The 24,538-nt window shown below is 39.9% G+C and overlaps 1 protein-coding gene across 2 annotated transcripts in view; it reads left to right on the forward strand.

Moving 5' to 3' along the window:
• ADGRV1 (adhesion G protein-coupled receptor V1) overlaps positions 1-24,538 on the forward strand; it is a 287,686-nt gene that overhangs the window by 254,634 nt on the left and 8,514 nt on the right. For both annotated transcript variants that reach the window (XM_082782584.1, XM_082782585.1), the window contains exons 88-89: positions 21,117-21,308; positions 23,455-23,632. In XM_082782584.1, coding sequence (XP_082638710.1) covers positions 21,117-21,308; positions 23,455-23,632 — 370 coding nt within the window. The remainder of the gene's footprint in view (positions 1-21,116; positions 21,309-23,454; positions 23,633-24,538) is intronic.

Genomic DNA, 24,538 nt, shown 5'->3' on the forward strand with positions numbered 1-24,538 from the left:
TTGGTGAACTAGGTGGGTGACACTTGTGTAAAATCAAATCAAGTTAGTTAAGGGGGACTTTTCCCTTCATGAACCTGTGCTGGCTATAACCAGTTCTGCTGCACTCTCTTTTAAGCACCAGGTGGTTAGAACAGGGGGCAATAGCCACAAGCCTGTGGCTTAGGAGGTGTGGATCAGATCTTAGGAAAATTAATTCACTAGGGGGAAGTACAAAACTGGAACTGTTGCCCAGAGAGTTTCTGGATCTCCAGTGCAGTTGAATTTTAAGACTCAGCTAGACAACACCATACTGAGCTGATCAGTGGACTGACCTTCTGAGTGGAGTACATAACTTCCAGAGGTCCCTTCCAGCTAACTTTTCTGTGATTCTGGTGACCTGACATGCAGGAAGCCCTATTCTCAAGCCCTTTTTCATTGCAATAGACAGCAAGAGTGGTCACATGTCACTGAGATCATGAGCTTTCAGAAAAGCATCAGTGACTAATCAAGGACTAATGATAACTCCTTAAGAACCTGAAATGTTGTAGACAGGAAAGTTTTGCTAAAACATGAGCCATCTGTAGGAATTCCTGTGAAGCAGTGGATTCAATGTTTCTCATGTTTCAGCACTGCAGTGTGGTCTATATACACACATATCTTCATAACGAGTATCATTCTGATAAGAAGGGCAATCTGAAATCACTTTATGATTTGCACCCTTCACCCTTTATGAAGGGTGAAATAAATGCATGTAAAGTTTTAATAGCTTCTAGGAAAAGAACCAGACCCTTTTCCTCCACCCACACATTTCCCACACAAGCACACTTAATGTTGTACAAAGCCAGTATTTTATCAGAGATTGAGAAAGGTGATTTCTTTTTTTTAATTCATAATAAAGAAAGGGAAAACAAACAAACAAAAAATTACTTTGTTATTTTATATACATCTTCAGTGGCCTTCAAGCAATTACTGAAGAAAGATTGAATGGTATTACTGCTTTACTCTTTCATAGTATCATTATTATTCAACATAATAATAATATGCAATTTTAGGAACTAAGATTTAATTTTGAAATAACACTAAAATCAGTAAAGATTGTCTACAGTAACTTTTTCTGATGGACTAACGGCTATGTACTGTCCTTCTTTGTATTTTAATTTTATCCTTGACATATAATACATTTTTAACAGGTGTTACTGTTGGAAATTGTTTAGATTTTTGGAATACCATTAAGTGGATGTGTGTCAAAGGCATGTGAATTAAAGGACCAACATCCAGCCTTTGTTTATAGTGTGACTTGTAGGACAGAACAGGAAGAGGTTTAAAAAAATGTATATTGTAGTGGGAAAATGAAAATCCAATCACGTAGGCAATGTGGTTCATATAGAATAATGCTCAAAGGGACTTTTGTTATGTGAATGAAAACATTATTGCATACTACAATGAGAGTGACCTAAGGCTCAGTGAAATTCTGAAGATTAAAGAAAATAGACAACTTTAAAAGCTTTATCATCTAGTGAAATTCTCATCTATTGTGATGTTGTGATGTTGTGATGTTGTGATGTTGTGATGTTGTGCTTTAATTCGGCTGGCAGCTCAGCACTACACAACCATTTGCTCACTGCCCCCCCTCTTCTACCCTCACACAGTGGGATGGGGGAGAGAATCAGGAAAAAAAAGTAAAAGCTTGTGGGTTGAGATAAAGACGGTTTAACAGGCCAGAAAAGAAAGAGAAACAATAATAATGATAATAGTAATACTAGTATTTACAACGCAAGTGATGTACAAGTGCAATGCTGACCAATGCCCATCTCATAACTAAGCAGTGGTCCCCTCCACCCCAGCCAGCCACTCCATATAGCTGTTATGGGACATCCCTCTTGCCACTTGGTCCTCCCGGTCCTGTCCCTTCCCAGCTTCTGCTGCACCCCCAGCCTGCCCGCTGGCAGGACAGAGCAAGAAGCTGGAAAGTTCTTGGCTTAGTGTAAGCATTGCTCTGCAAGCATTAAAACATCAGTGTGTTATCAACATTATTCTCATCCTAAATCCAAACACAGCACCCTACCAGCTACTAGAAGGAAAATTAGCTCTTTCCTAGCCAAAACCAGGACATGTGAGCATGATAAAATAAAATCATCTTGAAAACATCAGTGAGACCTATCCTTGGCAGCTTTTTCTTATAGCCATTTTATTATTATTATTTTTTCATCTAGTACATTCAGATAAGCTGCAAATGGTTATTTTCCAATGAGGACAAAGCAGTCTCTAAGTGCAGTTGACATTGTTTTTGCCAGCGTAGGAAATTGTGAACCAATAGTTGTCCAGACTAGGATGGAGTCAGCCTAAAAGAAATTGTTTAAAGGATACTCTTTAGAAGCGCTTTCTTTTAAAGCGGTATTGTCATGGACTCTAATAGGTCATACTGGACTAAAGGGAAGCTACTATGCCAGAAGAAACAACGGGGCTTTGGAACAATGACAAGATATGAAAATATATCTTGTATAAAAACACTTTTCCCTCAAAAGTGTTTTGGAATAGAGTAAGCATGGAATCCCTGTAAAAATGAAGCTGGAAGAGGTTTGTAGGCATCAGCAAAATCCTCTCTGCCACAGAATGGGTTCATTTACGTCATATACTCAATAAGTTTTGATTTTGTCAAGTAGAATTTTGTTAATTAGATTTTAATATTACAATTAAGAATTAGATACTTAAAAATAAGGTAAAGTTTAGATTGGATTTAGTGAAGTTAGGCATACTAGCCAGTACTAGTCCAAGCCATTCTCTACTAGTCCAGACAAACAAAATGCAATATATCTGTTGAACTTTAAGTATTTGATACAGTAGCACAACAGAATTGGAGAATTAAGCATAAAGGAAAAAATATGGGGAAAAATAGTAGTAATAATGTATCCAATAGTAATATGCATTCCAGTTTTCATTATGACTGTGGCAGAAATAAATGGTAGTACAGCTTCTTCATTACACAAATTCACAATTTGGAGAACTTAATGCACAATTAAATGGATAATTTTTAATCTGTGGAATGAAATAACTTTTTTTTTTTTTTTTTTCATGGCCTGACTACGGTAAGTGCAAAGTTATGCACCAAAGACACTTAACGTGAATGAATTTCTGCTATAAGCTGATTGGTCATATATAATTGAGAAATGAAAGCTGAGGTGGGTGTGTTGTGTTACTGCAGAATGATTGCAAATCACCAGCATGATGCAGTTTGAAAGATGCAAATGTGATGCTAATTTTGCACCCAACAAAGATATTAATGACATCGTAAAAGGTACTGGTGGCATTCTTATTTGGAATCCTGTGCACAGCTCTGAACCCATTGGTCAAAGAGATGAATTCCCTATATGATATGAGCATTGAAAGAGCATTAGTGGTGATTGGGGATTTGAAAATCCTATTTCAGGAGCCTGAGAGTATTTTACATGTCAGCAGTTCATCTGTGCCATGTGCACACTTAGCTGGATGCTGTCCAGCAGCTGTGGAAAAACACTCGTGTCGTGTTGCACACAAAATAACACATCCCATCTCTCAGGAGGCGTTTTTTAGGGATTTCGGTCCTTTTTCAGAGTTGGTCCTCACTTAGAACCACTTTTTGAGTTCCAACACTGCTCTGCCAGTTCTGATTTGCAGGGGCAAGCAGTTAAATGTCTAACATGCTCAGAAGCACTGCATGTGGCTGCAGTCTCACAGCACTAAATTCTTTGAGAATTTCAGTATTTTCTTCCAGTAACAGAGGGATCATGGACTTACAGAACGCGTTATCTGTCCTGTCATGCATTTGGTCTATAGTCGGTTTGTCTGAAGGTTTTTAAGTGTGATGTTGCCAATGTTTTCTCTTTGTACTGGATTTTTGTGATGGATTTTTTTTCTGCAGAGGGGAATGTGTCAACAGTTCAATGTGAGATCTGAATATAACCACTTAGGAACAACTCTCTCAGGAAGCTTTCTAATGCATGTGAGGACTGCAAATCATTTGTGTCTGGAAAGAGTTGAGCAACTGTGGAGCTGGAGTTAACCACAGTTGGATGAAAATTGCTAAATTATGTTTTCTTTATTTTAAGCAAAATGTCAAGTGTTGCTCTTTTGCCTTTGCCTTGACAAAGGTCAATTGGATTTAAAAAAGCACCAAATCAACTCAAACTGTCAGTTTAGTATTTGTTTAAATCTTTAGATGTGTTGTTTTGCTTTTACAAGAGAGTCATGGAAAATTTTAGTGACAGAGATATAATAGATCCTCAGTTGCAAAATGGGTAACCCCACTGATAATTTTTCTTTGTTCTTTGTACCTTTTCTTTCTTCTTAAAGTAGAGTGAGCAGAAGGCTTTGTTTTGTCAGGGGCATCCCCTGTGTGTGCTTGCGTGCGTAGGCATGCACGCAAACAAAACACATGATCTACTGGAGTGCACTTTGTCCAAATGAAGAGACTTCCTAATGTTGTGGCTGGGCTTCAGAAAATGTGTAACAGGAAAACAGGCTGAAAACAGTAAGACTTAGCCTGAAATACGCTCAGCTACTCGCATACCCACCGGAGGATTTTGAAAGTTCAGGGTGTCTTATGCCCCAGCACATCTAGGATTAATAACCTGAGTTCCAGGAAACAAAATTGGCGTTTTAATAGGCAAAATGATGCCTCTTTGAGTGGAGTGGAGCCAGCAGCTGGTGCAGGACCTTCTTCTCATTATTAACTTTTGAAAGACAGTAGAAAAAAAGTCATTCTCACCGTGAGGACTGGCTGTCCTGCAAAGCTTTGTTATTTTCACACTAGCTTTTGTGTAACCACCTGCTATCAGCCAAATAGGCCAACCTATGTGACAGATGTTTTTTCTTCATAAAGGAAAATGTATGCTTATTGGCCTGTTTTCAATTCTGTCATTGCATTTTCATCAGTGAACAAAAAAGTGTCAGTCACAGTCCCCACCTCTAGGCACCACAATTAGTACAGTGGTTTCTGAGGGCCTTTTATGTGGTCAGGAGAAAAAGAAGTGTGATTCCAGAGGATGCTTCACTGTACATCTGTGAGGCTCCTGCTTTCAGATTGTTTTCAGTTAGTAGAATGTTTCAGTCTTTAGACTCATTGTCTCTTAATGTCTTATTAAATAGAAATGCTTCTGTGTTTTAAACAAGAATATATATTTTTTAAATGATCTAGACATTGCATACATTGAGAGCAGAAAGTCTGCTAGCACCAATTCTAGTATTTCTTTGCCTCTCTCAGAATCTTTTCTATTTTTTTTCCATAAAAATGGAAATCTCAGAAAGACAAACAAATCATTTGTATCCATGTTTCCACGAGGGCTTTGCTTTACAAATAAACAGATTGTAGGTGTCTGTCAGTTAAAATACAGGATAGGATGTAGTGAGGCAATAAGAGACATTATGAGATCTTGGACCAGCTGAAGTTTTTCTTAGGAATCAGTGTAAAAAGTAATGTCTGAAAAGTAATTTATCTCAGATCACATGATTCACGTGTGAATTTTCTTTTTATTTTCCAAGTCCCTTGAAAAAAAAGTGCAGCTGTCCTACTTTGCTGTAGGACATATGAAAACTAAGTGAGAAAGTATTTTTAAGGTTTGCCTTATAAGCTTATTTTAGAAATAAGTAAACTAACAAAAAAATTCAATAGTTTTGCCTCTTAGAAAATATATTAGTAGGAAAAAAAAAAAAAAAGGAAAACAAACATCTATCATATCATAAGTTTATTTATTGAAATTAAATTTCAAAACAATCACAGATAGTCGTGTTCTGCTTGTGGAGGTTATCATGATAAAATACATAGATATTGTATCTGAAAAACTGAGAATAAATTATTTTTTAATGACTCTCACCTTTTTGTAGTTCATATGGCCTGTAAGTAGCCATGCTCTCTACAGCAGCATGAAATATCACCATATCAACAGTCTACAGAGTACCTTCCTCAGATGGATATTATCATCTCTGTTTTATAGATGGCTGGGATGAGGGCCATGGAAAGATAAATGACTTGTGTAGGGCCAGCATGCTTGCTAATTTGGGAAGCAAATTTAATGGCTCTTATGTTTCAGGTTGTTCTCGGTTTATTAAACTGCATTACTACCAGTCTCGGTCTGTATTGCCACCAGTACGTTATTTTCCAAGTGGATTCTATTTTAGAAATGGCAGCCAAAGACAGGACTACTAGTTCATTAATTCTCTGTAATAGTAGAGCATAGAAGGAGCTATGGAATGAAAGATTTCAACATGATTTAAATAGGGATCCTCCTCTTCCTGGAAACATCTCTTTTCATTTTGCTTCAGGTTGCCCCCCTCCTCTCCATTGGCAATGAGCATTAGCAAACACTGTTACTCATTTTACGGACATGGCTTGGCTCAGCTTGTATAAGAAAGATTTTTAAAAGATAAAATGCCAGTCATGGACTGGAAGGAAATCATGCAATACTTAATACTAAGTGATGTCTATCTCACTTGCCTGAAAATTTCCCCTTGTGCAGTACCAATACAAACAAGTCAGAAATAAAACTCAAAAAAAAAAAATCCCAGAATTGTAGTTAAATACAAATGTAACTTACACCGTGCACTACAGCTTTTCCAAAAAGTGTTTGAATAGGAAAGAGTTAAAGTGGTTTTTGTTTGTTTGTTTTTGTTGCCTTCTTTTTTTTTTTTTTTTTTAAATAAAAATGGGGTATCTGCCATCGTTGGTCATCACAAATGCTTTGTGTGTGAGGATGGAAGAGTCTTGAAGGGTGGTTTTCAGCAGTGTTTTGTAGGATGTTCGTCCTGTCCCACTTGATAACGTCATCCCAGCGCTGTTGACCAGAGTGTATCAGAAGTTAATTTCATTGGCCTGTGTCTCCACTGCTGTCTTCATTTCTACCCACTACTGACCTGAGGCAGGCAACAGGGCAAAAATAATCCCAGAAGAAAGCAGGGCATGAGGTTGTGGGGTCCTCTCCTCCTGAGTCGTGGGGCTAGATTCATGTCATGTCGTATGGGATCCTTTCATTAAGAAACTGAATCAAATCCTGATTTCAGTGACCTTACAAGAACAGAGAAGAACGCCATCATTTCATTGAAAGTGAAACCTTTCTTTCAGCACATCCCACAAATACTGAAAAAGGTGTAAAGACATATTTATATTCTTTCCAAAAATGTTAGGGCCTCCTTAAAGCGTGAGTACCACATCTTTGGGCTGCTGTTCGAAATGCATCTGCACTGTATATGCAGTGCGACACAGATAATCCTAAACAGACATAAAACACATCTGCCTTGGAGCCAAGAGCAATAAACCCATGTCAACAAGGATGCAGAGCCAGGGCATGCAGTGCTGGGGGAAAGGCTCCTCAGCCTGGGCTCAGTGCCGCACGCAACTGCGCTGCTCCCCTGCCTCCCTGCTCCTTGGCACGGGAGGTGTCATGATTAAGGTTTGGTTAATTGGATGCTGTGGTGAGTGCTTGGTTGCACAAAATACTGGTAAAAATCCAACAGGTTGGACTGCAAAGACCACAACAGCCATGAAGCTTTAAAGCCCACCTAGTGCCACCCCCTGCCATGGGCAGGGACACCTCCCCCCAGCCCAGGCTGCCCCCAGCCCCATCCAGCCTGGCCTTGGGCACTGCCAGGGATGGGGCAGCCTGGGCCTCACTACCCTCACAGTGAAGCATTTCCTCTTCACATTTAATCTAAATCTCCCCTCTTTCAGTTTAAAGCCATTCCCTCTTGCCCTATCCCTACACCCCCTGACACAGAGTCCCTCCCCAGCTTTCCTGTAATTGCATGCACTCACATATGCAAAAGTAATAAATATGTCTATAGCCTGTATTAATGATTTACTGACCCATTAGAAACCATGCATGAATAGCATCCTTGAGCAGATTCTGCCAATTAGCTTAGAATTAATAGTAATTAGTGATCTCACCTGATAAGCATCCACTTGGCTATTATAAAAATGTCTTCCACTCATAACATCCTTGTATAGGCCAAAGTATTACTGACAATTTCATTTTTTTAATTTATTTATTTTTTTTTCAGCTAGCAACTTCTTATCCTTGTTATACTCCTAGTGGATTTTATTATAGCACTCAGAACTTGAAGTGGTGTATGTGTGATACTCACACATAAGATGAAATCATAGTCTCTGATTTATTTTCTGTTTCTTTCAGCAAAGTTTGAAAAGATTGCATCTATCATTACTTTTTTCATTCTCCTGCTAGATTACCTCCCAAATGAAGAAACTCAGTTTATCATCTATTAATTCCATTTTTGTAGTAAAAGGAAAAATATAACTAATATATAACACAATAATTCATATTGGTAAGTGTAGTTTTCACTGTATGTTTATATTTTTGTTGGAGAAAAAAAAACTATTATCTTTGCCACAAATTTTACACATGAAGTGTAACCAAAGTCTTTGAGCTACCTGAGGCCTGAGGAGGAAGTTCATCTTGATATTAAAACTGTCCATACTTGCTGATGGTGCTCAAAGAGCAGTCGTGCTGATAGGAGATGTGCCTGTGCCTCACTTACCTGTATTAAAGCACATCAATGGTTATATGTAAATGCAACGTAATGCATATTTCTGATACCCAAAAAATATATATTATGTCTTCGACAACAGAGAAATGAGCTTAAAACCAAAAACAAACCAAACCAAACCAAACCAAAAAATACACAGTCCCCCCCACCCCCACCCCCCCTCCAAAAAACAGGAAAACAAACAAAAAGCACTGCCAACTTGTGAGCACTTTTTAGCTTCCAAACGCTTCTAACCCAAGATGTGAGCAGCAGCGAGACAGAAGCCAGAAGTGCAAAAAGGAGAGGTTGGGGCTTCCCCACGAGTACGCTTGGAGGAACTGTCTTGGCCAGTTTAGCTGTGCCATTATATTGAATTTAGGTGAATTTTTTGGAGTCAGCCTGCGGCACCACACCGCTGTCCCCGTGGGGTGCAGACGCCCTGCTGGACACAGATGTGGGGACACAAAGCTTGCAGGGTTCTCACTGTCTGCCTGCCCTCACTGGAATGGGGTGGTGAGTGTTGTGCTGTGGGTTTTGACATCCATTAACTTGTGGGAAGTGCCATGCCAGGCATTGAGACTCACGGTACTTGGCTGCACAGCTGGGTTTTATAGGCTTGATGTCTGAGCAGCTCAACATGAAATTGCTTTGAAATCTACCTACCTGGCAAGGTTTTCCTAATAGAGATGTGCCTTACTGTGGAGTTTCATTCCACTTCCCTCAGGAGACTGCTTTTGCCTCTCACCGTGTTTTTCACTGCTTGCCTATCGGCCCATCTTCTCTGCTGACCTCCACGAGGGGCCAAAATGGAGCTACAAACACCTTGGTGCGTGCAGCCCAGAGGTGAGGGCATGGTCAGGTCAGCGTTCCTGGTCCTGCCCAGCTCACCGCAGCTGCGGGCACTAGGGAAGAAAAATCAGTGAAAGGCAATTTCCAACCATGAGCTCTCTTCCTCAGCGACCATGCGGATCTGTTCCCCTCACTCAGAGTTGGCAGCTCCTGTTTGCTTTGCATTGGACTTCACTGTGCAGCCAAGACAGCTCTGTCAAACACTGGGTGGTTTTGCAATGAGAAAAGAGATCTGGCAGAGCCATAAGCTATTTCCATACAAGGGTGCTGGAAAGAAGAGGCAGTGATCTGCAGCCCTCACACAAAGAGTGAGACCTCAAAAGGACATGTAGGCCGTGCTAAGGAATAGGAAAATCCGATCTAAAAGAAAAAAAAAAAAAAAAAAAGAGCATCCAAGAGTCTTATTTTTCTTTTGAGAATATGTGAAAGTCCATCCTTTAACAGCTCCTACCACTTTTTCCTCTTAGGAGGCACTCCACAGATAGCAGGTCACAGAGCAGGTCACATCCAAATTTTTCAGTTTCGTGCTGCAAACATATCTTAGGTCACTTCTGGCATCAATCCGTTACAGAGAATTTCCAAAAGGGAAAGTAACTTCTTGTTTTCCAAGTACAAGCAGAAAAAAAAGGGAAAAAAAAAAAAAAAGAAAAAGAAAAGGAAAAAAAATATTTGTTTTGTGACTAAGCCTATCTGCTTCTGGATAGATCTACATTCATACTAAATTCAATAAAGATAGCAAGGCACAGAAATGAAATGCTCTGATTGCTTTGTTTTGAGATATATATGTATATATATCCTCTGCTATTACATTGGTATGCTTTAACTTAGGCTTTTTATAACCAGAATCATAGAGAAATAGCTAAAATTACAAGGCCATTATTCTACCCAGTGTTCTTCTTATCTCAGAAGCAGAGTGAGTGGTCCCTGTTTAGAGCTTGCCAGTGGAATTGCCTCAATGTTTATTTCATCCTCTTTCCCGTTCCTGTAAATTTCACACTTTTTGTTCATGGTTTATTCATGGTATTCCTGACTGAGTGTGCTAATGCTGCTTTTTAGCAAGCCCCAACATAAATTTTTGCACCAAATACTTTTCCATTAAAAAAACAAAAATTGCAACCTGACAGCAGAAAACATAAGAGTGACCAGACCTTAAAATATCTCAAACCAAAAGTTTCTAATATGAGACTGAAATCATATCTATATTTAACATGAGTTGGTTTATTTTATTTTATTTTATTTTATTTTATTTTATTTTATTTTATTTTATTTTATTTTATTTTATTTTATTTTATTTTATTTTATTTTATTTTATTTTATTTTACTTTGAGTAGTACTCCCTCTGAAAAAAGCTGTCATTAACTCTTGAGGTTCTCATTTTCACTCTGAGCTTTCTGTCCTTGCACATACTGGGGGCAAGGCAGATGGGGGGGGAGGAAAATCAGCTCATTATCTGAAGGCAGGAAGTAAATCATTTCAGTGGCTGCGCCAAATATATCATTATACCTCCACCTACTCTCGTTCACCTACTTGTCAGATATGGAAGGATGTCTAGTCCCTGCCCTCTTTTTTTGCCCACGTTTCCCTTTCTTTGAGGAGCATTCCTAACCAAAACAGTGTTAACTTCCTGCTTTATAAATAAGACTTGCCTTCTGCTGTCTCCCATGCTACAGAAAAGTGGTAAATATCTACAGTAATTTGTATTAAAATCCTGGGGAGCAGGGCATGTAAACCACTGACAGGATCCTATTTTCATCGTTTAGCAGCAAGGCCTGCACAGCAAGACCTCTGCTTCTGAGACCACAGAGCTCTCTGGCAAAATAACTACTTCTTGTAGTAGCTTACACTTCTGTTATCCTGGATAGAAAAAGCACATGTCACATATTCATTAACCTCACATATTCATGGTGAGGTACTTTGCTGGGGTCAGTTTTAACTAAAAGGAGGGTGAAGCTGATGAGACTTCGGTCCTTACAGAACTTTTTGCCTGTGGGTGTGTGGCAGCCCTGAGAAGATTTTCCAGTAGTCAGAAAATGCTGAAACATAAAAATAATCCTTTTTCCCCTCAGCTTTGAGAAATGCCACTAAATAAATGCTCTATCCCATTCCTCAGTCAGATATTAAAGAGCAATAGGACATAAAAAGATAATTGTAAGGATAAGAGATACTATGACACCAAAAGAATCAATTAGAGGAAAAAATTTGTTGTCACAGTGGTAACTCCTAGCCTTTACTAAACTCTCCATTTTGAAATTATCTGCAACAGCAAGCAAACGTTCAGCAGAACACATAAAATTAGCTTCTCTCTGTGTGTGTCAATGCACACTTTCAGTTCCCTATTTCTTTTATTTTAACTCTGTATTTTTCATTAAAATGCATAAGTAGAAAATAGTGCTTTAGCAAAAAAAAAAAAAAAAAAAAAGAAATACTAAAAGGAATACTTTTAATGAGTAGCAGAAATATCACTTTCTTGGACTTTGTATATGGGCAAGATTGACCTGTGTATGCTGCTAACTTGTACGATCCCTGTATGTGGCTTCCTCAGCAGCCAGTTTCCCTCCTGAGTATTGCTCTCCTGTGATAGCTTGCAGCCTGCTTCCAGACACAAGCAAAAAATTAACTCCTCTAACACTGTTAGTCAGGAAATCTCTTGAGAAAGTCTTTTTCATCCATCATTTCTTGCCTGTTGGAGAGAGAAGTTAGAACAGTAGCAGGCTCAGACTGCAAGGTGTGAGCTGAAATGCAGGGTTCTTAATGTTGATCTTGGAGAACAAGCATGGCCATAAATATTTGCAAAATATTGTAAAGCTTAGGTATAAAATTCTGATCTTTGATTTTTCTAAGTCAATGCAGTTGAAAAATGTTTTAGGAATAACCAGCTTTTGGTCTTTCTAATCTTTTTTTTTTTTTTTTTTTTTTTTTTTTTTCGTGTAAGGTTCACCAGTAGGCAAATAATCTAAGTTTTTCAGTGGTATGTGAGTGGACTTCAAGGGATGCTTTTCCTGATTTCTGTTCCCTGTGATAGAAAAAAAAAAAAAAAAAAAAAAAAAAAAGGCAGGAGGAAAAAAGCAATGGGCAGAGAAATGGGGCAGAGGTGGGAAACAAGGCACTGCTACCCTACATGCTTACGCTTTCCTGTTTGCCCTCCGTAGGCCATGCGTGTCCTGTCACTGCCATGTCCTTGGTGTTTGACTCCGTACTTACTTCTTCCTCAGCTAGGCTGAAATATAAATATAGGGTTTTCTTGATGTTTCTGGGCTGACTGCACTGGAAGAAAGCAGCGGAATCTTATTCTAGCCCAGTCTGCACATCTGGCAAGCTTGGCTAAGCATCTGTATTTTCAATGCATCTTCAAGCTGAACACCTCACTTTTAAAGTTTGAATCTGTCGTTTTACAACAAATAAACAAACGAAAACCTTTTCTGCCCCTTGCAGGGCTGAAATAGGAGATACAAATGACTGTTGTGTGGGAGTAGCTGAAAGTGTGCTGAGAGCTGTGCAAAATATTTATAGTCAGCCCCAAGTATCCAAGCAAATCTGCTTTTTAAAGATTTCCCAAAGTCTGTGAACCTTTCAGGTAAGCCTCAGCCAAGTTTAGACTAATTCTGAGCTGAATGCAGTTTGGCAGAAAGGAATTTATGGCTTTGGCTTTGGGTAGAAACTGCAAGATTCAGCATGGACTTGGCATAGCTGGTTCTGCATAAAGAGAAACTTGGCAGTTTCGACCAAGTTTCAGGTGTCACACTAATATTGGGAAAATACATTCACAATGCTGGAAGGACAAAATTTTTATTATTATTGCAAAACATACCCATAACATTTCAATCGTTGGAATTATAACCTTAGACAAACATAACTTTATACAAGAGAAACCAGTTGAAATCACTGTTACTTAGTGCAAACCTGTTAATACACTTTTAATTTAATGATAGGTACATGAACAATTCCCTTCTCATTCCATTTTATTATGCTGGCTTCTGTTCGTGTATGTGGTAGTGGTGGTTGGTTGGTTCAACATGTGGTCTTATAACATGGCACATCAATGGTGTGGGTTTTGCAGTCCTCAGTTACATTATATTAATTGTCGTCTTTTGATTTCAATGTGATTTTTTTAGAATTTCAGCTGTAACTGAGATAAATTCTACAGAGCAAAATGGAAAGTAAATACATCAGGAAGCAAAGTGCTGATAAGCAGTAAATGTTCCCAATAGCAACTGTGAGAACTAAGAGAAAAAAATGTGATTGATAAGAATGATAGTAACTTCATGCAAACTGGTGCTTAGTGGCAATTAAACAGTCAAAACCTTGATGATACAGAGCAGATCCAAAGTCGATTTATTAAACATAATCACCAGTTGGCAGGGTTGCATTGCTGAGGACATGTCTTTTACAACAGTGGCTTTGAATGCTAAGAAGAAGAGCTAGATTGAAACAGAAGGATCTGATTTACATTTCAAAGGTTAATATTTCTGGAGAGCTGTGAGTGGGAGATGTTATGCGATGGCTTAGGATATAGTATCATGTGACTAAGATGATACTTCTGTCATCATGACACCAATAAAAGATCTTCAAGCTGTTCTCAAAGAAAATGTGGATGATAAAGATATGGAAAAATAACATGTATTTAAAGTCTGTTTTTTAATATCCAAACATGCACAAAAGTGCTGTGCATAGGATTTATCATTTTTAGCCTTGCAACTTGGAGAAGTAGAGAATTATGTATGTTTTTCCTGTGTCGGCTGGTAAGCATTAATGATGTGTATAAGTATATTCAGTTCCATGGCTAATTTTTTTCCAAAACAGATTAGGAAAGACAACATCAAATATATACCATGCATTGTACAATGGCCTTGATCATGATTTCCTGAAAGTGGTTCTTTCAACATTGTGAGTCATCTCTTGCTATGTAAATTCTAATTTCTTGAACATGGCAAAACATGCAAATTATCAGGATTAATCAGACCAGTAATTTTCCCAAAAGCAGTAGGCACTGTTACGTAAGTCAGTGTTAATCCAAAGCAGGCTTTGACTGGCCAATGATGGAAAACGACGTGAGAAAACAGAAGTCCAGAGCGTAAGAAGTTCCAGTAAATTAGTGAAATACCCAGGGTAGTTCACAAGAAGACAGCTAAGGCATTAAGGTGCCAAAGCACCCAACAAGACACTGCCACCCAGAGTGGCAACAGCACATGTGGCCCCCAAAAAATTACGAGCAGCAGAGAAGAGGGGGGGCCTGACCATTAAACTGACAAGCAAAGGACTTTCTAAGATCAGTTGCCAAGAGTAAATTGGCATAGTCCAGACAGAGAATAAGATTAAATCTCACCCTGATAAGATTAATAAAACTGCAGTGAAACTAACCAAAGCACAAGCCATCATGCAGAAATTCCTCTATGGTGACTACAGACAGCTAATCTCAAAAGCTGATCTGAGTAAAGATAACTCCTCATTTGGAGGAGATATCTGTTTGTGCGATTTGTCGTTGTTTTACCACCTGGCACCAATAAATGCGTAACTTTGAAAACAATAGTGATGTTGTAGCCATGGTGATCTAAGGCTACATAGTAGGAAAGAAATGATCCAAGATGGACAAAGAGGTCTTTCCATGGTGTAACACACGCTACTATCTTTCCTTATGAGCCTTGATTTCACACACACACAAAAAGTCTCTTTTGGAAAAATCAACTTTTTGTGATTTATTAAATAAATGTTAGTGATTAAGTATTTTTTATAATTAAAGTATGAAGTAAATTATACATATATAGAGTGCACTAAATTTCTGTTAGTGATGATAAACACTGAAGTAGTTTCAGGAGCTAGGGTTGTTCAAATGACATTTCTTGTCCAGAGGTCCTGCACAGATTCTTTAGTTTTATTAATAGAAATGCCATTTCTCTAAAATAGATCACATTATCTGAATATAATTCTCCTTGGAAAAGATGAAGTTTTGCAATTTCAGGACAGAATATCTCAGCCACAGATGAAAATACATGTGAGAGAACTATGATATGTATGAAGTATATGAGAAGTATACACCAGAAAAAAATAATAGTAAAAATAATAGAAAGCCTTGGTAAGCCTTGGTGTGTTTGTGCTTTTTAAACCAGTAAAAGTCCTCTATCTTACAAGACAATTTAAAATTATGGGAGACAGTACGCATCTTTTTTTTTTTTTTTTTTTTTTCTTCAGTGTGTTAAAAGGAGATGAAGAAGAGATTTGTTGATACAGTCTGATGTATCCTTTCCTATTATTATTAGCAAAGTTCTCTCAACTGCCAAATTTAGATATATTGCAATCTTGGAACCTGCAAAATTAGAATATGAAGATAGAAATAGAGAGAATATGGGCATCAAATGCACAATGAAGGCTTTCTGTGGATCAGTCTATCAGATCTGCATGTGATCTCATGGAACAGTAAAATTTATTTTGCCACTTTATTGACAGCTATGGGAGTTTATCCTTAATTTACCAGCTTCTTGCAACTACCCCTCTACAGAGTAAATAAATCAAGTTGTTGTATTTGAGAATTCCCATCACACACATTCATGCATCAAGCCCTCCCAGAAGAACCTCCCTTCTCCTCCTATGGACAACATAAAGAGGGAATAACTAGAGACCAAAAAAATTATCATGCAATATCAGCATTGAATATTTGGGAGAATCTGTACAACTGAATCTGTGCAAGTGAATCTGTGCAACTCCTGACCATGTTGAAACTAAGGATAAAAAGACAGGTAGAGTAATATTACCTACAAAGGTCACACGGTAAAATTAGATCTTATCTTGCCATCATATGCTTTTCAGTTGAAAATAAGGTTGGAAGTAGCAGTACTTTTAAATAACACTCATAGCCACAACAGTCAAAAGCTGTAAGCCGGTGATCTTGACCTTTGAATGTGGTTATTCTGTGCTTGGTTCAAGACCCTGCGTGATTAATGGAAGCAATTATTTTTGTGTTCCTGTGAGTTCTGTGGCTGCTACAGATTTGGAGAATTACTCAGCTTAGAAGGACCCTAGGGATGTTTTCTGGTCTAACCTGATCTGGTCAAAGCAGGGTCCACGCTGAATTCACAGGTAGGGCTTAGGCCTCTGAGAATGGGTTCCTCTCAGTTTATTTGGTCTCTTTGTTCCAGTACTTAATTATCCTTGTAATAGATTTTTCTTATATGCAGCTGGATCCTGCCCTATTTCAACATAGGACCAGTATATCTCATTCTTCTCATCCCTGTCTTCTTGGAAACCACCTTTTGTTAATTGGAAGACTAATAGCAGTTAATGTCTATTAAGTCCTCTCCAAGCCTTCTGCACTTTAAACAAGCCCAGTGCCCTCAACATGACATCCCAGGGCACATGCTTCATCCCCTGACCATTTTGGTGGCCCTCCACTGGACTTGGTCAAGTTTTTATAGATCTGGTACTTTATCCATGTAGACTACAATGTCCTGACCTGAATACCAGAATGATGAGGGGGGCAGTGTTAAAAGAATTGTGAAAGTCAAAGCAAATGTGATCCACCACCACCCCTCCACTAAATCAGTCACTGTATCATAGGAGGCAATCAGGATGGTCAAGTATCTATTGTAAATCCAAAACAAGATTGAATCATAGAAACATTAAATCAGAGAATCATAAAATCATTCAGGTTGGAAAAGGCCTCTAAGGTCATCTACTCCAATCTTTACTAACTGAGGGTGATGAGGCCCAGGCCCAGGCTGCCCAGAGGACCTGTGGCTGCCTGGCAGTGCCCAAGGCCAGGCTGCATGGGGCCCTGGGTGGCATTGGATGATTTTTAAGGTCCCTTCCAACCCAAACCATTCTGTGATTTTATAATTCTGTGATTGGTGTGAATGGCCAAAGACAGTCATGACAGATACAGTGAAACAGACAGTACAGTGCCAACAGCCTTGTTTTCATTGTACTTTAGGTCTATTTTTGCAGTATTAAACGATGAGGTTAAAACAAACATAGAACATCGAAAGTATAATGAAGGACAATGCACTTCTCAAACTAGTGCTTTTGAAAAAACACATTAAGACTGTAGAAGTTGTGGTTGGACTGACAGCAGAGATGTGTGCATGCTTCCTGTGCTCGTGCAAAGTAAACAATCTGGTAGCTGCTGGTGCTAAAATAAGCACCAATCAATATGGGGTGATCCATGGCATCTTTGTGCTTATGACTACGGTAGCTCAGTGTTGTTTGGGCAGAACCGTTGTCTTGTTTTGATTTCCCAAAATTCACACATAATGGTTTCTGACAGAGATGCAGAGTCGCGAGAGTAAGACCATAAACTCCTTTGGATACTTCACACGAAACCACAATAATGGCACACAGGACCTCATCTCCACAAAGCACATTTTCTTGATGTTTGTCCCCCTGTACTCTGCTCTGGTGAGGCCGCACCTCAAGTGCTGTGTTCAGCTTTGGGCCCCTCACTACAAGAAGGACATCAAGGCCCTGGAGCATGTCCAGAGAAGGGCAACAAAACTGGTGAAGGGCTTGGAGCACAAGTCCTGTGAGGAGCGGCTGAGGGCACTGGGGGTGTTTAGTCTAGAGAAGAGAAGGCTCAGGGCAGAGCTCATTGCTCTCTACAGCTCCCTGAAAGGAAGGTGTGGGGAGCTGGGGGTCGGCCTCTTCTCACAGGTAAAAATAGGACTAGAGGGAATGGCCTCAAGCTGTACCAGGAGAGGCTCAGGTTGGAAATGAGGAAACATTTCTCCTCAGAAAGAGCAGTCAGGCACTGGGACGGGTTGCCCAGGGAGGTGGTGGCGTCACTGTCCCTGGGGGTGTTCAAGAAAGGTTGGACGTGGTGCTTGGGGACATGGCTTGGTGGGTGACATTGGTGGCAGGGGGATGGTTGGACCAGATGAGCTTGGAGGGCTTTTCCAACCATAATGACTCTATGATTCTGTAGATCTGAACAGTAGTATGGGTCAAAGAAGGATCCATCCTTTTTCCACCTAAGCAAGTAGTCATCTACACAGCGGTGCAGTTCCTGTGTAAGTGATATATATACACACGTATAACCTGCTTAGGAGTGTTGGTTTTCTTAGATACAATATTTTCATAAGCTGCTGTCTGTAAGTCCGTGCCATAACACTTTGCAAGGGTGGGAGCAAAGCAATTTGTGCTTCTGTTAGCTACCTGCCTGTGTCTCCTCCTGACCTTAGAACAGTCAAACAACATCCCCCTCATTACGGAAGGACTCAGAGGAGCAGCCTCAGCATCAACACGTGAGACTTCTCTGAGCCACAGACGCTGAAATTCCTTCTCAGCCCCCAATTCAGGAGCTGCCTGGGGGATGGCAGAAGATCATTCCACACAGAGCCCCGGGTCCCTGTTGGTCTTCTCCCTGCAGCTCGTTACTGGGCCTGGCCTGACAGGATGGTGTCTGCGTACCTTTAACTGGAAAATGCATGCTGTGGGTAACTGGTAAATTACTCTGTGATTGATGCCTACTCCCCTGCAATAGGAGTGTATTACTATGAAACAAGAGAAGGTTAATATACAATCTGAACTCCACGGATCACATCTGATCAGCCTCTCTCTAAATCTAGATTAATGAAACGAGGGCTGCAGCAGGAGTGAAACGAGAGGCGCCAGCTGGGAGCCGATGCATCTGCGCGGTGCTGGCTCCTGCCTCCAGGATAAGGAAGGTCTGCATCCTGGCAGAGCGGGCAGAAGTAGTGACAGCAGGTGGAAGGATGGGGTACAAAGGGTGCTTTGGCTGTCAAAACACCTTTTGTGGTTCTGGCATAGCCATATTTCCACAGGAACAGCACTGTCTGGAGCACACAGAATTAAATCGAAGTTGAAGAAGTAATTTCAGTGCTGTGTTCTGGGTTTGTTTTGGGAGTGAGTGTCTGCACTCAGGGCTGCACAGGCGTGTGACACAGCATCAGCCTTCCTCCATGGTGCCTGTGTCCCTCTGGTTCTGAAAGATGGCCGTGCAGAGTTTGCTGTTAATGGGTTTTCTTGAAAAATACAAAACCACTTAAAACGTGTGTGCACCTCTTATGGCCAGGTCCTGAGAGGTGGAAGTGCCAGAATCTGTTCTGAAACCAGGAGTTTACTGTCAGCACCGCTGTCCGCTCTTCTTGGAATTCTTACCCTTTTCACATCCATCGAGCGACTGATATTAAAAGAAATCCACTTGCTGGACCCATTATGCTTGACCTACATGAGAGTCCTTGGATTTGTTTATAGAACGAAAGGACATTTTAGTCCCTTTTTAGTGTCTCTTAAGTGCAATGTGTGTTTGCATCATTTTTTTGGAATGTATTTACATATATCAGAAATAATGTCCCTTTGCAAGTCTCAAGTCTCAGTGAAGCACTCCAAATCCTCATGACAAAAATAAATAAATAAATAAATCTGGAAAAGTTGCCAACTTTTTTTTTAAAAGAATCGGTTTCAACACTTTTGTTTTCCTGTTTGCTATTTTAAGAAAACTGCACTTGCAGAGCAATATAGCTGTCTGTGCTTATAGCAGCTGTATGAGAGCATTTGCAGAGTTCACCAGCTGAGATTGAATTCCCACTGAATCCCATTAGCTTCTGCTATGTGTCACTTCGGACCGAACTGCTATTACAGACCGTTTTGGCATATAGTTTTGGCATTAGAAATTATGAATCTGTGGTCCATGAAACATTGTTTATGTTGCCTGTTTTATAGGAATTTGTGATGAGCGTATATCTTGGGTATTTGCAGTCTCAACATACATTCAAAGTTCCTTCCATTAGGAATTCCCAAATATAATTAGATGAAACTCCTTACTATTTATAATCCCAGTTATTACTGTCATGCTAGTGGGCTCCTTTCCAATAAATTGTTCTGTTTAGTACAATTGGTTTCAGGGGTTTATAGGACAACGTGAAACACAAAAAACAAGGCAAGCATAACTGTACTGCAGTAATCAACAATCCTGAGGTTTTCTTTATGCACACTTCTGGTTAACCCCTTCTTTATTAATTATTAACTTGGTTGGCTCATTAATCAAAATGGATTTTTTCCCCCGCAGTATTAGTGCAATTTAATAATTAGAGAAAAAGGAAGATTTCATAGTCAAAAGTTCAATCACTGAATTTCTATGCAAACAAAAGACATGGTTATAATACTCTTCTTGGCTAAGCCTAAAGGTCAAAATTAGCAAGTTTTAAAGCAGAATTGCAGAGACATACAGTAGAGCCTTTATAGCAATCACAGATGAAAGACAGTGTTGAATTAGTGGGTATCATAGAGAACATAATTTATAGCTACAACTTGGTCTCTCTCACAGCAGCAGTACAGTTTGCATGAGACTGAAGCTGGGGCAAAAGTGTAAAGAGCAAACAGCTCAGTAAGAAAGTTAAAAAAAAAATGTGGCTGGGGACCAGCAGCCAAATCCTATTGTAAATGCAGCCCATAACCACATTTTCACTATTATGACAGCTGTAAATCTCAACTTTTTTGTTGTTGTTGTGAAGTTGGATTTGCCTTGCAACTATGTGGGTTTAACCAAATAACCATTTTCTATGACTGTTCACTTTCTATGACAATGATGGGATGGGGACAGAATGTTTACCTGGAGGCCACGGGACTTACTTTTAATTTCCAGGTCTCTGACTGACAGTGCCATCTTCTACATGCCAGAGAAACTGGCTGCAGCCCTTAGTGGCATGGATCGATGGTGTAAGGGCCAGCATCTATCACAGCAGAGGACCTTGCTGTGACCACATTCAAAATCTGTTATAAGCTTCCTTCATTTCAGACACTGATGTTCTTTTCCTCTCCCCATGTCCCAGGGTCTTTACGTCTTTGTGGTGTATTTTATCCTGCACAATCAACTTTGTTGTCCCGTGAAAGCAAGTTATACTGTAGACATGAATGGACATACAACTCCAGGATCTGCTTTCTTTACACATGGCAGTGGTTTGCCAGCTGCAGGTGGGGAGATCAGCAAGTCCACTCAGAACCTCATCAGTGCTATGGAAGAGGTAACAGTGCTCTAAAGTCATTGCCTTGTAAATTGAAAATGTATGTGGAGTTTTGAGTGGTGCTGCTAATGTTAAGTGAATGAGATGCTAATTATTTGTGTTGGGTCTGTCTGAGCTGGAGTCACCTTTTCCCTGCAGCAGCCCACACAGTGCTGTGCTCTGCACTCAGAGCTGGAACAGCACTGATATCACTCCAGTGTTGTGTCTCTTGCTGCACAGTGCTGGCACAGCATCAGGACTCCTTCCAAGCCCCCAAGAGCCAGCAGGCTGGGGGTGGGCAAGTGATGGGGAGGGGACATCGCCAGGGCAGCTGACCTAACCCAACCAAAGGGATATTCCATAACACCTGATGCCACACTCAGCAATAAAAAGGGGGCTCTCGTGGGGGAGGGGGCTGTTCCTCCTGAACAACCACTACGCGTTTTGAGGCCCTGCTTCCCAGGACATGGCCGAACATCACTCGTTGATGGGAAGTAGAGAACATTTTTTTTCCCTCTCTCTGTGCTTCCACGCGGACTGATTGTTTCTTTTGTTTCTTTTTTTCCTCCCCATTCCCTTTCCCTTTAATTAAACCTTTCTCATCTCAAACCTCGAGTTCTCTGTGTTGTATTTTCTCCCCCTTCCTCTCTGAGGAGAGGGGGAGTGAGAGAGCGGTTGTGGTGGAGCTCGGCTGCCCACCTGAGTAAAGCCACCACATTACTATAATTCCCGTTTTATTTTTTTTCTCTCTTGTTTTCAAATTTTATATTTATTTATTTATTTATTTGTGGTTAGGCACCCAGAAATAGGGGGGAATGTTTCTTTTTGCCACAAGAAATGTTATACGTAGCCATGGTGATATTCTTGTAGCTTACAAGTCGCTGGTAGCATCCCATCTACGGAATTTCCCTTTTCTACTTGGGTCTTCAGTTTGTTGTGCAGATTGGTTAAAGTGTTGTCAGAAGTAGATCACAAAGAATCAAAATATCAAGCCATTTCTTTCAGCTCACCATAGGGCTTAGATGAGTTTTAAGTCACTAATTTTCCAACGTCATGGTGTGTGAAATCTCTGGAAATTTTGAGGGCAATGATTTTCAATTCCTTCATTGCTGGAACTGGAGAGTATCTCTTTTTCACTACCTGTAGTAAACCAAGGTGACTTTTGCTGCTAGGTACATTGGCGTGTTGATGGAGATGAAGAATTTCCAGCTGATTTAATGGAATCAAAGTGTTTTGAAGCAATGTGTCATAGTAATTTGCATAGCAATTATTATTATTTTATTTTTTTTTTTTGCATAAACCAAGCTGCTCAGCTGGCATTTCTTTTTGCCCTTTTCTCTACCTGCTTGACTGTAGATTTGTTGGGATGGTAAAGCTCTTCAGCTGCCTCCTGGCAGCCTGCTAAATGTATTAGGCATCTCATAATGTCACTTAAGGTGGTGCCTGACTCCCTGGATTACTAGACAGCATAGCCTCTCAGATCTATGTGGCAACCCTCTGTATTCATAGAACCATAGAGTGGCTTGGGTTGGAAGGGAACTTGTTGATATAATCAAAATATATTTTGATTGTCATAGAATATATGTTTTTAGAGTTCAATATTATGGATTTGCCTCACAATTATGGAGGAGATAGATTCCTCCCAACCCCCCCCAAAAAAAAAAAAAAAAAAACAAAACACCACACCTTTTTGTCATGAACTGCAATTCTGATTTTTTGTGCAGCTCCACTTCAGAATGAAGTGGCAGAGGAAATATAGCAAGGTTGATATCAAAACTGTCAGGCTGTACACCAGCACCTTCAAAGAGAGGAGAGAGAGCATATTGTGACTGTAGTCATTCAGTGCTTTTACTTAAAAGTTCTCCGTAGCAGGGGCTAACGTTCAGAAAAAGCAAGATGTTTGAGACATGTAGGGCAGATGTCACAAGCACAAGATTAAATTACTTGTAATTGAGTTTTTTTGTATATATGTACTTATTTATTATTCAAATTAGGATACCTTGTTCACCACAGAAGTGACAGAATAGCTGGCTCCAAATCTCCTGATCTTGAATTTGACTCTGGTTGTACGTTCCAGTTTGTTATCTCAATATAGCAGGCATGTAAATCATTTATATAGTGCAACTTCGATGGTTACTGCATTTCTATGTCTTTCTAAACTTTACAGGTGCCAGCAGACTGGGAGAGGGCGTCTTTGCAGCCTGCCAGTCAAGCTAGTGCTTCCTTTAAGCAGAGTCCACAAAACGGCAATGTTTTCTACCCTTCTGGAGGATTTAGTAACAGCTCATTGGTTGCTGATGAGGAATCACAGGAGTTTGATGACCTAATATTTGCTTTAAAGACTGGTGAGTGACTCCTCTTCTTGTTCCTCAAAGATTGTTGTGCTATTCTTCACTCTAATTGTGTCGCCCTTTGATGAGATCCAATTGCTGTTAATTTAATCTGATTACCAGAGAAAACATCATCTGAAATTGTTTTGTCTTGGACTGTTATTCTATGAACTAAAAATATTGTGCAGACAATCTATCCCTATCAGTGAAGGACTCTGCAAAAATATGCTTTGAGTCATGATGATACACAGATCTACAGAAAGTAGCAGCAGATTGGAGGCTCTGACATTTTTTCACAAGTTCCTAAACAGCTAGCTTGCTGACTCTAGAGACTGTCCATCTTGTCTTCTGTTCCCTTCTTTTTTGAGTTGTTCTGCAGAGTATGTGTATGTTGCTGATCTTCATTTTATGTGTATGGTTGCAAGAAAAAAAACATAATTGCATGAATACCGATGCTCCCAAAAGTGTAGGACAAAATATTTGTATTCCACAGTGTCAAAAAATGCATTTAGGCCTGAAAAAAATGATGTATGCTGGAAAAATAAGCTAGATAGAACACAACCACCAGCTGCGATGAGCACACAATGCTGCTGGAGAAAAAAGCCTGTGGGAGGCCACTCTGGGTGTCCTCGCTCAAACTACACCTGCAAAAAAACCCATTTGTAGCCAGTCTTCACTATGGCCTTAGAGATAAAGTCTTCAAAATCCCCAGCTTTACCCTTGGTGAGGGATTGCTCTTCTGCTCTCTCACCCACCCAACCAGTGAAACTTTAGGATATTCAAACGATGACATAAATAGGCAGCCAGGCATGGCCTGAGGTGGAAGAAATGAAGCAAAACCTGATTCAAAGATAAATATGAGAACACTTGATAAGAAGACCAGAAAGACTGAGGAGTGTCACCCGATAAGATCTAGCAGAT

The sequence above is a fragment of the Aythya marila genome (assembly GCF_965140915.1).
Source record: "Aythya marila genome assembly, chromosome: Z".
Lineage (NCBI taxonomy): Eukaryota > Metazoa > Chordata > Aves > Anseriformes > Anatidae > Aythya > Aythya marila.